At 44.2% G+C, this 14,795-nt stretch overlaps 1 protein-coding gene across 4 annotated transcripts in view; it reads left to right on the top strand.

The window, feature by feature from the left end:
• Mtmr12 (myotubularin related protein 12) overlaps positions 1–14,795 on the top strand; it is a 67,612-nt gene that overhangs the window by 36,735 nt on the left and 16,082 nt on the right. For all 4 annotated transcript variants that reach the window (XM_021184161.3, XM_029469717.2, XM_085831399.1 and 1 more), the window contains 2 exons: positions 4,203–4,332; positions 9,952–10,027. In XM_021184161.3, coding sequence (XP_021039820.1) covers positions 4,203–4,332; positions 9,952–10,027 — 206 coding nt within the window. The remainder of the gene's footprint in view (positions 1–4,202; positions 4,333–9,951; positions 10,028–14,795) is intronic.

Below are 14,795 nucleotides of genomic sequence, written 5' to 3'. Positions count from 1 at the left end.
TCTTGGTGAGTTGTTCTCTTGAGTATTATATAGTGGTCGTCTTTCTGTGTTCTTAATTTGGTTGAAGTATACGTCAGATAACAGAATAGTCACCCTGACTGCTCTGGACTTCCATTTGTTGTGAGATTGACTTCCATCCACTAATTTTCAGTCTGTGCCAGTGCATTGTTTCCTGGAGATGGCAGGTGATTGAATCTGTTATTTTTCATTGTTTTAAATTATGTATCTGTGCTTCTTAGTGGGTGTGGCTGGAGGAGCCCAGGGGTGTCTGGTCTCTCTGGAGCTGGAGTTCTAGGCAATAGTCATGAGCATGGGTTATGGGAACCAAAGGTGGGTCCTTTGGGAGAGCAGGACTTGCTTTTAATTGCAAAGCCATTTCTTCAATCCCTAGAGCTGGTTTCTAAATATATCCAGCCTGTCTGCACCTTTAACTTAACGTTATTTTTCGGTGAGTTGAGAGAGTTTTATTAGTGGTTTCTGGCTGGGTGGATTACTGTCTGCTGATAGCATTAGGACTTTGCTAGTTTAGTGTGTTGGATATGATGAATTCCTCGCTACTTCTCCTTTGTTCATGTGTTGTTGTCAGGACATTTATGCTTTTATGTACTATTATGATTTTGATTTTATGCTGGCTGTGGTCATAAATTGCCTTAGTTGGTTCTTATCCTGAAATATCTGTAGTTCTCTGTCAATTCTAAAAGATAGCTTTGCTGATGATAGCAATTTAGGTTAGTAAGGAAATACTTTCAGGACTTGAAGTATATTGTTTTTTGGTTTGGTTTTGGTTTGGTTTTGGTTTTTCGAGACAGGGTTTCTCTGTGTAGCCCTGGCTGTCCTGGAACTCACTCTGTAGACCAGGCTGGCCTCGAACTCAGAAATCCTCCTGCCTCTGCCTCCCAAGTGCTGGGATAAAAGGCGTGTGCCACCACTGCCCAGCCTTGAAGTATATTGTTCCATGCTTTCCTGCATTTTAGGGTTGCTGATGTTATTTTGATTGCTGGCCTTTATAGGTGAATTGACCTTTTCCTCTCAGATCTTGTAATAATGTTCTATTCTGTGTCTGTCTGTCTGCATAACTTGAGACATGGTCTCGTTGTAGCTTGGCCTGTAACTAACTGTATATAACAAGGTAGCCTCAGACTAGTGGGTGGACCGGATTTAGCCTCTCAAAAGTTAAGATTATGGTTATGAGCCATTATATTTAGCTCCTTTGTTGTTGTTGTTTTGTTTTGTTTTGTTTCTGTATCTGTTCTTGTTATTATGTGGATTTTATGTGGGGGTGTGTTGTATGTTCATGCTCATGTAGGTGTGTATGTACATGTATGTTCAGGCCAGGGTATCTTTCACAGTTCCTGTTCACTTTATTCTTCGAGACAGGGTCTTTCACTGAACCTAGAGGGTTATTGATGGAGCCAGCTGGCCAGTGAGCTTCAGGGATCCACTGTGTGTGCTCACCTTCTTTTCTCTTAGAGCTGGGGTTCAGCTGTGTGCTGCTGTGCCTAGCTTTTCCTGTCCTTGTTTTTGAGACAGAGTCTCTGTAGTCTTTGCTGTCCTTGAGCTTGCTGTGGAGACAAGCTGGCCTCATTCACAGATCCCTTCCTGCCTCTGTTTGGATTTGAGGTGGGGGCTGTTACACCCAATCCAGCTTTTAAGTGTGTGCCAGGGTTCTGCACTCACACCTCACACTTGTATAACAAGCACTTCACCCGAGGAGCCATCTCCCTAGCTTCTGCTGCTCACTTCTCACATCGTGATTATAAATTGTAGAGAAGTTCTTCTTTAGTGATGTCTATTTAGGCTCCTAAAGGCCTTGTATGTTTGTGTTTTCTCATTTTAAAACCAGCAGTGTTAGTCTTCTCTTGTGAAGATTATTAAGCATTAAATTCATGGCATATAGGAAATCATTAAATGAGAATTAATTGAGAATAAAAGTGCCTGTTGTCTGGGCATGGTGGCACACACTTGTACCCAGTACTTAGAGGCAAAGGCAAGTGGATCTCTGTGAGTTCAGTGCCAGCCTGATTTAGTTACTAGGTTTCTGGCCAGCCAGGGCTACATACAGAGACTCTATTTCAAAGAAGAAAAGTTACCTATCATTCATAGGTAAATTGATGTGTGAGGATTACTGTTCATATTATATTACAAAGCTAAACAGGAAATTCAGATCCTTCTGTCTCTACCTCCTCAGTTCTGAGAATACAAGCACCTGCCTGGACCAAACGTATGCTGCCTTACTTGAAAGACAAGCACATTAACCAACTGAGCTTTTTAAAAGTATTTTTAGGGTAGAAAGATAAATATAGTATCTGTTGGTCTATGGTGCTATTTTGAGACAGGGTTCTGTAGCTCAGGCTGCCCTTAACCTTAAGACTCTACCTTAAACTTCTTTTTTTTTTTTTTAAGATTTATTTATTGATTATATGTAAAGACACTGTAGCTGTCTTCAGACACTCCAGAAGAGGGAGTCAGATCTCGTTACGGATGGTTGTGAGCCATCATGTGGTTGCTGGGATTTGAACTCTGGACCTTCAGAAGAGCAGTCTGGTGCTCTTACCCACTGAGCCATCTCACCAGCCCAAGACTCTACCTTAAACTTCTAAATGTTGACATTATAGACATGAGTACTGTTCTTGTCTTATATAATGTCTTTTTTAGCCTTATTTGTTTTATGTGTGTAATTGTTCACTTAAATGAATATGTGTACCACATGTTGTGGCCAGAAGAGGACATTGGATCCCCCGAGACTGGAGTTATAGGCAGTTTGGAGCTACCATGTGGGTGCTAGAAATTGGACCCAGGTAGTCTTGGAGGAATAGCCAGTGCTTTTAACCACTGAGCCATCTTTCTATCCTACTTATACGATATTTGTATGTGCCTATGTGTTGACTGTGACATAAGATCAGGTGTGGAATTTTCCACTTGTGATATCACATTGGCAGTTAATTTTCAGATTTTTGGTCATATTTTTAGATTAGGAATATTCGATATATGTAAACATTGATTGTTATTGTTCTAGCTACTTTTTCTGTAAGTTTGTTTTATTTAACAGAAACAGCTGGGGTGGTTTTAGCAAGCACTTGCCTTTTTTCCAGGAAGTTTGGGTTTTTCGGTGTGCATGACACTTCCAGCAATCAGGGATGGCCTGGAGGAAGGCCACAGCTATTTCTGCTGAGCTTTGGGAAGTCCGTGTGGACATTTTGTTCTAAGAGTGCTGATTTACTAGCCAAAGTTCCTGTCACCATGATGCAGGCCTTGGCTATTGGCCACTGTCTTCCCTGTGAGACTCTGATCTGTTTGTGGCCTGCAGTAACCAAGTGCCATCCTGGATTCCTCTTGTAGGGAGAGGTTCCCAGACTGAAAGGGGATTGATGCTCCAGAGTCTGACATGCTGTTCTCATCAGTGTGCCGTGTTAGACACATGTGGCAGGGCTAGGAATACTTCAGTCCTTGGCCTTCGTGCCAAGTTCATCTTTCAGTGTTTCACAGGGTTTGTGTCTTATGTAAATTATTTCATGGGCAGATGACTGAGAATGGAGCTAGAAATTACTTTTGCAAGGAATGGAACAAGATAGCCTTGTAGGGCTGGAGGGACGGCTTAGCAGTTGAGAGCACTTGCTGCTTTTCCCGAGGACACAGGCTCAGTTCCCCGCACCCATATTAGGTGGCCACAACTGCTGTTAACTACAGCTCCAGGGGGCCAGCACCGTATCCTGAATCCCTTAGGTTCCCACATACTCTTAGCATAAGAAGCAGATGCATGCATATACACATAACATACACACATAAAAGATTAAGAACAAAACAACTCCTTTCTTAAATATATAGAGATAGCATGGACCAGTTTTTTGGCTCAGTAGGTAAAATTGATCACCTTCAGACCTGTTAATCCAAGTTTAATCCCCAGCACCGACATGGTGAGAGAACTGACTCTTGCCAAGTTGTCCTCTGGTTAACAAATATGTACTATGACAGGCATGCATTTCTCACACACACAAAATAAATAAATGTAATAAACATTTGAATAAAGTTCCCATTGTAATTTTGGATGAGTGACAGAAAGTGAAACAGTTAAGGTGTGAATTTATTCTTCTTCGATTAAAACTAGACTCAGTGTCATAAATTGGGTTCAGAGCTTGTGCGGCCACATGAACAGATACGAGCATCATGCAAAGACTTTACTGCCGCTCATTTTGTTTTCTTAGCCGCTGACCCCAGGATCTGTACTGTAATGTTTGACACGCCGAAAGACTGGTGTTGGGAGCTGGAGCGGACCAAGGGTAGTGTGAAGTACAAAACAGTGAGTGTGAATGAAGGCTACCGAGTCTCTGACAGGTAAGCTCTCCCCATTATGTGTGTGAGTATGTGCATAAGTGTCTGTGGCCAGACACATGAGGCCCGAAGAAGGCCTCAGATCATATATTAGGGCTCTCCTAAGAAGCACGTCTGAGAGGATGGGGATGTGTGTGTGTGTGCGTGTGCGCACACAGAGAAATGATTTATTAGGTTTCCTTCCAGGGTGTGGGCTGCCTCCCCGCAGCAGCTGCTCAGTCTCCAAGGCTGGCTTCTCCGCAGCCCCAGTCTAGCACTGAAGCACTGAAGGACTGAGGATTCTGGAGAGCTGCTGACCTTCAGCTAGGTTGAAATGTTGAAGAAGTTAGTTCTGATAGCAAAGGAATACCACAGCAACAGGTAGATGATCTTGTCAGCAAGTGAGGACAAGAAGGCAAAGAAAGCAATTTTCTTCTTCCTATGCTTGTCCAGGCTGCTACCAGAAGATGCCACCCACATTTACCGTGTCTTCCTACTCCAGATGTGATCACGAGTGCCCAGAGCTTGTGTTTTAGTTGATTTCAGATACAGTCACGTTGACAGCCATGATGAGTCATCACAGAGCCCATGGGCTGGAGTTAGAGGCATCTGTGAGAGGGCTGTGAAGTGGGCGCTGTGAAGTGAACTCCGGTCCTTTGGAAGGTCAGCACACACAGCTGGGCTTAGTGACACATGCTTTTAATCCCAGCACTTGGGAGGTAGAGACAGGTGAATCTCTGAGTTTGAGGTGAGCCTGGTCTACATAGCAAGTCAGGACAGCCAGGGTAAGTGCCCTTTATTCAGAGCTGAGAGAAGGGGAGAGAGGGAAGCCTGGTAGGTAGAACAGCCAGGTGCCCTTCATCCAGCGGGGAGAAGGGGGGAGTAGAGGGTGAGGGAAGGGATGCTTCCTGGGGAATTTATTCTTTCTGATTGTGAGAACACTGAGGGGAGTTTGAGCAGAGGAGGGAGGGATCTGGCCCACATTTTTAGGATGACTCTGCTGGTCTGTTTTTAGAAACTTGAATCTTATCATTGGGAGCAGAGCTTCCCAGTATGCTGACAGCTTCATAAAGTACTGTAGGTTTATAGCACTTTTTATATTTGAGTGTCTCAGGTTTCTTCAGTATATCAGTTTTGATTTCAACCAACCTGAAACATGAACAGGGTGGGTTAGAAGGAGAAACTGTAGCATCATCAGAACTGGCTCCGGTGCCGCAGGCCAACTACTTCTCTTTTGGAATTCACTCCTAAATCTTTGTCATTGTACTCTGTGGAGATACAAGAAGGTGTGGCCCTGTGGGATGTGTGCTTTACAGAGGGACCCATGAACTAGTGCTGACACAGAACCATGTAGCTCTGTCCTGGGCTACCCTTCCCAGATTACGGCTGTGCCTGAGTGGATTGCCCAGCTTCCATAGTGAAGCTGCCCTGAGGCAGGCTCTTGCCTCAGAACTCAGCCTGCTTCTAAAGGGACTGTTCTGAAGAGGGAGAAGTAATTGCTCATAGTCTCTGGGGACTGCCGGGATCTGCCAGAGCTAAGTGGGACAGGAGAGCTCACCTTCCACCCTGCGCCTGGTGCGGTGCTCAGCGCTCGTGGACAGAGGCTAATCTGCTAGATGCTCAGTCTGACCTGTTAAATGGCTTTGTGTGAACAGGTTTGTATAGATGAAATTAACTAGAAAGGTGACACTGTAGAATATTCAGTTTTACTGGGTGGGAAAGGCATGCAAACCTTTTTAAGACCAGGGGCCCACTGCAGCTTTATGGTATGTGTATTAAGGGGGGCACTGAGAACTCCTCTGGTGATGGCACCGTCCAGTCAGTGTTTCCCACAGATATCTCAGTCCCCACAGAGCTTGTCAGGAATGCAGGTGTCGCTGAGTAGGTGGGGCTGAGCCGAGTCTGCTATACCATCATAGCACGGCATTGCAGAGCAGAGCTTAATCCCCTGCTTTCCTGGAGAGCTTTGAGCTGCTTCTGATTTGTAATCATGGGGACAAGCCTGGATTTTGATAATTGTCTAATCCTTCCCTGTGCTTTTAATGGGCATTTTGAGTTTAAAGGTTATTGATCTATTGAAATGTTTTTACTTTAGTGACTCCCTAAAGAAAGGTTAGCTTACTGCCCACGTACTCAGGCAAGTATGTAAGAAAATGCAATAGCTCAGCATTTGAGAAGTCAAGGTCACAACACTGTCAGTGACTGGAGGACCTTAGCCACAACCAGTGCTTCATAGGCCTGGGTGTATATCAAGGTCTCATGATCTTTCTTCTTTTACAATTGTCTGTGGGGGTGGGGGGTGGAGAAATGACTTGGGGGCTATGAGCACTTCCTGCTCTTCTAGAGGACCCCAGTTTAGTGTCCTACGCCTGTGTGTGTCTGGCTGGCTAACAACTGCCTGTTACTCCAGCCCCAGGGAATCTGACCGCCTTCTGTGCCACCAGCACCCAAACACACATGGCATATAATTACACAGACCTGCACATACACATAGAAAAATAAATTGTTAAAATTATCCTTGAGATTTCTTTAATACAAAGTTTGAAGCATTATAGCAAAAAAATGTATGGCAAACTTCATTTTATCCATTGCTTAGGTATAACAATGATGAAGTCAGAGCTAACCCTGTCTTCTCTATACATCCACCCTCTTGTTTCCCCTCTGCATTGTTTGGAAAAGAATTTCAAAGCTCATTTCATTTATGTTCAGTATATATTACAAAGAACAAAGGACTGGGTTGTTTTTAATAAACACAGCATGGAAACATCATACTTTTCAACTCGCACTACTACTTTCTGTTTGTTGAGACAGGGTCTTCCTTTGTAGCTGTGTCCTGGAATTTTCTATGAGGACCAGACTGACCTCATAGAGATCTACCTACGTCTGCCTCCCAAGTCCTAGGATTACAGGCCTGTGTTATGCCTGTTCACACTGCTTCTTTGATATCTAATTAGTATTTCAAATTCCCCAGGATTTGGTTTACCTTGGAGTGGAGGGAAGTTGTTTTGCTTGTGTGTGTGTCTCTGTGTGTGTCTGTTTTGAGACAGGGTTTCACCCTGTACCCAGGCTGGCTACTTAACTGGTAGGGTTAGAGGAGTACACCCCCAGTTCTTGACTCGCTTTTATAAGAATTCTTTTTTTTTTTTTAATTTACTGTTAATAAAGATTGAGTGGCATTTTTGCCATTTCTTGATGGATTTTTTTTTTTTTTTTTTTTTTTTTTTTTTTTGGTTTTTCGAGACAGGGTTTCTCTGTGTAGCCCTGGCTGTCCTGGAACTCACTTTGTAGACCAGGCTGACCTCGAACTCAGAAATCCGCCTGCCTCTGCCTCCCGAGTGCTGGGATTAAGGGCGTGCGCCACCACGCCCGGCTTTTGATGGATTTTTTAAGTGTAGACTCTCACACTTTTTCTTTTTCTTGAAGAAATCAAGCTCTTTGCTAATTGTTTCCCACAGTGGAGTTTGGCCACACCCCCTGGTGGTTCTTCACGTGTAGGTTCACCTTCTGTGAATTGATGAATGGCTCAGTCATTGTGTTCTGATCTCTGACTTAAAGATCCATCTTCCCATGGGGCTGGGGCTGGGTCAGTGGATAAGACTACTTTCTGCGCTTGCAGAAGACCGGGATTTGGTTGTCAGCACCCACGTTTGGCTCACAACTCTAGATACCGTAGAGTGTGTCTATAGCTCTACAACCAGGGAATCCAACACCCTCTTCTGGTTTTTGAAGTCACTTGCATGGACATGGTGCACAGACATACTCTCAGGTACACACTCATACACATAAATTCTTTTTTTTTTTTTTTTTTTAAGTTTGTCCTATCGAGGACTCTGACAGATTGGCGTCAAGTATGCAGTGTATATGCAAACACCATCTGATTACTTTCCATTACAGCAAAGCCGCACAGGTGCCTTCGGTCTCAGGAGGCTTATGACGAAGAGCCAATGTACCCGTGTAGTTTTGGTTCCTGCAACTTTGAAAAATTAGCTTTCTCGTGTTCTTCTGTTTAGCAGGCATATTCTTGTAAAGATGTTTCTCCTGAAGATAGCAAAATCATAGTGCATAACTAAATTTTCAAACCTTATTTTTAATGATGGTTCTTAAATGCTTTGACCTCCCTTGTAACCCACCACCCAGAGGGAGGGGAAAAGAAAAGATACAGGCGGGGGTTGACCTCTTTAGAAAGTTTCTTTGGAGCAACTCCCGTCTATGTTGTCTGAAAATCGGCAGTTCACAGGTTAGCAGGCAGCAGCAGCTCTATCCACTCACAAATACTTCAAACAGTACACCAGCAGTCTGGTTCAGTAGAGTCAGGTTAGCAACAGTGGTGACAAGACCTAGCAGAGACAGCCAGGCCTCAGCCAGTCAGCAGGAGGGACCCAGAGGGATGCCAGGAGTTCTCCGCTGTGTCTCTCTCAGGGAAATGAAAATCAGTGAAGACTTGAGACCCACAAGCGTTGTACAGCTAGCTGTACCAGCAAGTCAAGTTCTGTCTCTATTGCTCTGTTGAGTCCATTTATATCCTCCAAGCATCACGTGTCCTCTACAAGTCTTTCCTCAGCCCAGGTCTTGTCTCAGCATGTGCATCCAATCAGCCAGAGTCCTCAGAGTCCCCACAAACTGAGCTCAACTATGCAATGTAAGATGGACCAATACATGTGTGTTGTTAGCAGAGGATCCATCACATGTCCTTTCATGTATTTGCTTTAGCAGAACATTCTCTCTTCTGTGTCTGCTTCAGCGAAACATTCCTTCATGTGTTTCCCCCAGTAAAACACCATCCAGACGACTTTGCAAAGAACCCATAAGTTTCCACTTCAGTAGTGTAACTCAGAAAGAGCCTCAGTCAGTGTGGTGCCTTAGTTTCCCTTTTTCTTTATCTGTGAAATGATCACACTACAGTCTTGACAGTGACGTTGGATTAAATGAATTGTTGGTGTACTGGATTGGGGAAGTCTGCCGTGGAAGCAGGCTAGGACTGGGTCTTTCCTGTTGTTGTGGTGGTTTTGTGTTGTTTTGAGACAGGATTTTCCTAGGTAGCCCAGTCTGTCTTGGAAATCATTTTGTAGACCAGATTGGCCTTGAATTCACAGGGAGAGTCTCCTAAGAGCTGGAATTAAAGTCATGCCGCCATGCCTGTCTCAGAGTATGTGATAAAATGAATAGCAGTCATGGTTACCAATTTTCACATTCGATTTGTGTAATTAGAAGCAACAGAGGTGTTTGTGTTGTTACTCTTTGATGAGATTTTGGACTTTATATATTTTTAGATATCACATTTTCTAGTCTCCCTCCTTTTCAGTGTTAAAGGTCAAATCTAGAGTCTTGTAGGGGCTAGGGGCTCTGCTGCAGAGCCATACCCACTCCCCCATCTTCCTCATTTGTAGAAGAGGACACCGACCCAGAAGGGCAGAGCAACTTAGCTCCCTCGCCAGCAGAGTCAGGGCTGTGCAAATCATAGGCAGATTCCTAGCCTGTCTGATCACAGTGCTTGTCTGTCAGCAGTCAGCAGCCCAGGGCTAGCAGTTCACCTGAGCTGGGTCTCACAGAAGTGTGGTCCTTTGTGTAACACTGTTTTCCTTTTGGGAGTGTTTACAGATTTTGTGAAGCGTGTCTGAAAGCTGATGTATGTCTTGCTTCTAGGTTGCCAGCATACTTCGTCGTCCCCACTCCCCTTCTGGAAGACGATGTGAGGCGTTTTCAGGGCCATGGTATACCAGTAAGTACATCTGGAAACCCCGGCAGAGGAGACACAGTGCTCTCAGCCCATCCTAGCATTGATCCTTAGGGCCCTTGGCTTAGTGCTCCAGAGTTTGTCTGCAGTGTAAGAGGAATCCAAAATACCACAGGGACTCCCTAGGCTGCCTCCTAAACGTGAGGCTCCCTGGAGCAAGTCTGAAGCCATCCCAAATGCTCTTGAAGTTTTAGCAGACACGCTGAGACACTTTAGGAGGAGAATCGGCCCACCTGCTTTACACTTAATCATTTTGTGCCTGAGCTGATACTACTCATAGTGGACTTTAAGATTACTTTTGGCCAGCTCTGTTCATCTTGATCTGGGCATTGCTGAGGCTTCTCTTATAAAACAGCATGAAGCACAGAATAGAAGGGGATGAAAGCCATGTTTAATGTCACTGACCTAATAAAGCACAACTAGATGGCACCCGACTTTTAATTGTTGACAGAGTTCCACAGCCTGTGGGAATGTGGTCAGGAATCAGAATCATAAGCACGTGACGTACACAAGGCTGCTGTGCCAGAAGAGTCTGGAATGTGAGCTGAGATGGTGAAACACCATCACATTCCCAGAGCCCACGGAGGGCAGGCTGGGCAGGGAGTGAATATCCCTGCCTGGCCCAGAAGGGCAGCGCTTCAGCACCAGCCTGTAGCACTGTTGACTGAATAGTGCTAGATGGCTGGATTTTTTTAGAGGAAGCAGAGATGCAGATTGCTATGTGAGTTTTCCTGATCTCCAACTAGATGTGGTTAAATTAGAGAATTTGAAAAAAGTTCTTGGGGTGTAGCTGGATCACATTGCACCCTGATTGACAGCTGAGGTTTCCATACTTACCTTTACATTCTTGAAAATTCCCATCGTTGTGAAAGAGTTTTGTTTATGTGGCTTGTGTCATTTTAGAAATTCCAGTTAAAACTGGGTGTGATGGCTCATGCCTGTAATTCCAGCCCTGACTGAGCCAGGAGGATTGCCGTGATTTTGAAGGCAGCATGCATTCCCTAAGTTTTAGACCAGTGTAGACTACAGAGTGAGACCCTGTTATTATTTTTTTTTTGTCAAATTGAATTTTAATGAAAAAATGTACGAAGCATTTTATCATTAAGTAACATACGTTTATGGAAAATAACTATCTAAAACAGTCAAATGGGATAGCACTATTTTAGATTTTGGAAGTAGAAGACAGCTGGATTCTTTTATTCAGTCTGTTGTGGTATGCAGAAGACCAGTTAAAGAACACAGAGAAACTCCAGCTTCAGGCATGTGTATTTGGAAAGGAAGGCATAGGTAGGCTGGACTGAGCATTTTATTATTTGACAGTGCACCAGACATGGTCCATAACAGTTTCATAAAGGTGACCATAGTAAGGAATTTGAAAACACAAGGAGGGGCTGGCGAGATAGCTCAGCGGGTGAGAGCACTGAGTGCTCTTCCGAAGGTCCTGGCAACCACATGGTGGCTCATAACCACCCATGGTGAGTTCTGATGCCCTCTTCTGGTGTGTCTGAAGTCAACTACAGTGTACTTAAGTATAATAATAAATAAAATCTTTGGGACGGAGCAAGCAGGCACTGAGCGAGCGGGCCGACTAGAGCGAGCAGGGCTGACTGGAGCCAGCAGAGGTCCTAAAAATTCAATTTCCAGCAACTACATGAGGGCTCACAATGTACTCATATACATAAAATAAATAAATCTTTAAAAGAAAAAGAAAAGAAAACACAAGGAACCGTTCCTTTTTTGTTATTAAAATGCACCAGTCTGTCTTACACTTTGAATGGAATTTAAAGGATGCATTTTGTCCTGTTACACATTTGGAAATATTGGTTCATGGATTAGACATGTAGATCTGACCCTTCAGTAGTATCCTCTTACCAGAAGAGTCCATACAGGAAGCTGTTCATAATGTTACATTCTAGTTTTTCACATTTCTAAGTTTTTGCTTTAAAGCTTAATTTTCCCCCATTGACAACATTTTATAAATTGCTTTCTATAAAGTGATAAATTCAGTTTATTCACTTTGTAAATTTTTTTAGAAATATAATTTTTTCAGGACTTTGTACATGAACACTGTATTTACATCACTTTACTCTTCCCTCTCTCAACTCTGCCTTAATTATTATATAGTATAATAACTGTATGAGATATAATTGTTCCATGTGTATGCATATGTATATATACATGCACACATATACATGTATAAGTAGTGTGCATGCACACACACAGTATACTGAGTCCATTTGGTGTTGCTTATATGAACCCATATTGATGGCTGACCCTTTAGAATTAGATAACCATCCTTGGAGAGGTTGGTTTTCCCTTTCAACCTCCATTGATTGCACAGAATTCTTCATCTAGGCTTCTGAGCTTATGGAATCTACCCCATCCACATTGGCATGTCAGCGGGTACTCTCATTGTGCGAGTCATTTTTAGGCAGCTAACCATATTATTGAGGTTTCATGGGTGCAGCTTCCTGGTCCTGTCTTGAAGACGCTATTCCCCAGCAAGTGTCCTGATCCCCTAGTTCATAAATTTTTCTACTGTTGTAAATGTGTCAGTTAGGGTTGGGCACCCCAGTCACTTGCTGTCTGCATGTGTCCAGCTCTGGATCTCTTTAACAGTCACCATCTTCTGTAGAAAGAGCCTTCTTTGATGAAGGGTGAGAGCTACAGTTATCCATGGGCGCACACACAGATAAGTACTTAGGATACAAGCCCTATTAGATAGCAGTTGGTTACCCCAAGGTAAAGTGCCCGATGCTTCATTGGCACTATCTTCTGGGCTGGCTGTTATTGTTGTCTGTAGGCATCACAGCTAGAAGAACTGGTGGGTGCTTTTCTCCCATGGCAGCTTCCAATAGCCTTTCCTATCCTTCCAATACTAAAAAGAGCTCGTCTTCCAAAATCTAAACATGCACAATTTTTGTCAAAGGCACTCCCAGCTCACTGGGACAGATACTTTATGATAGTGATCAAGATTGCAAATTTGTTCATTTAAAAAAAGTCTTGGGCTGGTGAGATGGCTCAGTGGGTAAGAACACCCGACTGCTCTTCCAAAGGTCGGAAGTTCAAATCCCAGCAACCACATGGTGGCTCACAACCACCTGTAATGAGATCTGATGCCCTCTTCTGGTGCGGCTGAAGACAGCTACAGTGTACTTACATTAAATAAATAAACAAACAAATAAATAAAAAAAGTCTTACTTAGTGGGGATCAAGGACACAGATGGCACAGTGCACCATGTGCCTTGACTGGTGCTGAGCCATCAGTAGGTTCACCACGTACTGGTACTGTGCCTCCAGTGCACATCAGCACAGTGGAAATGTTGAGGTGTTGTGGGCACCCGCAAGGGCCTTGGGTCTCAGAACCATTGGAAAAGTACACTTGCTTGAAAGGAATGAAAATGAGCGCCTCCACCTTCATGGAGAAATATAGAAAAGAGGGTGTGGCATGTTCCGTGGGAAGAAACAGAAGAGGAGAGCTATCCACACACGTGGGAATAAGGCTCCTCCTTCACTGCTGCACATGGGAAATCTAGGTACAGCTTGTTCTCTCCAGGCCTTGGGGCTGAGACATAGGAAACTGTCTCCTAAGAAGTAGGGGAAGAGCCAGCCACATTTGCTAGGAGCTTTAGGAAGGCAGTGTTTGCTGTTTTAACATCCTTAGTGCGCATGGAGAGCAGTAAGATACCACACAGGATGGATTGGACACTGATGCAGCAGTCAGTCTCCTCCCCTCCCCTCTCTGCCTCGCTCGCTCTCTTTCCCTTTATTTGGTGCTGGCCTCCCATCCAGGGCCTCGCAGTGTGCATCAGGCTGCGGCTATGGCTTTTAACCGTCTTCTGACTTGTGCATTGACCACCAGGTGTCAGGTCATTCTCATCCTTGCATTTTTGCTAGGTTGCTTGTTTACATTTACTCTTTGAAATAAAGACTAGCAATTAGTTGTCCCTTTGTGCCTCATATGAGATGACACATTTTGATTATAAAGGTTATTACATATGTCCCAACTGAAAAATAAGAAAGGTCTGCCCCCTCCCCCACTTTTTGCCCCAAATAACTTAAAATGATTTTTTGGGTACTGTCATCCAGTCATGACTAGGAGTGTCCCTCATCTACATCCAAGTAAGTTACACCAGCTGGTAGGCGTGGCTACTTAGGTATTCAAGAAACTCCTGTCCTTTTGGCAGCAGACATAGAAGCCCGTGGTAGTTTCTGCATGTTGTTTTCTGTCACAGTGGAGGAGGGAGAGAGACACAAAGGACCCCTCAATTTTTCCAGTGTCTGAATACCGCTGCCTTGTATGACTTACAAGTTCAGGTTGGCCCTAGAAGGGGAGTTGCTCTTTGGGGGACAGATGCTAAATCAGTCCTCAGCGCTCACTCTCTAGTTGACATCACTTCCCATGTCAGTAGCAGCAGGCCACTCTCCTGAACACATAGTCCCTCATTCAGAGGTCTCCTGGATGCTGGGCAGTGATGTATTAGTGTCACTAGGCACCCAGTGTACCCAGTGTCAATTCCAGCATCTTCCCCTTGCGCCCCAAGACAGTTCTTTCTGATTCTCAGAGTCCTGGATTGCTCTGCTGTTCTCTAGCTCCTGTCCAGGCAGCTGCTCCCTTATCCAAGGTATGACTTGTTCATGGCAGGTGGTGCTGAATGGGGCCTAAGAAGGAAAACTGGCATTTCGTTCATTCATTCGTCATCGATTCATTCATTCTGTAATGTGTGTCTGACAGGTCAGAAGACTTTATACA

The sequence above is a fragment of the Mus caroli genome, unplaced genomic scaffold (genome assembly GCF_978045245.1).
Source record: "Mus caroli unplaced genomic scaffold, Mus_caroli_1 scaffold_16, whole genome shotgun sequence".
In the NCBI taxonomy this organism is placed as follows: Eukaryota; Metazoa; Chordata; class Mammalia; order Rodentia; family Muridae; genus Mus; species Mus caroli.
This window is presented reverse-complemented; position numbering and strand designations above follow the sequence as displayed.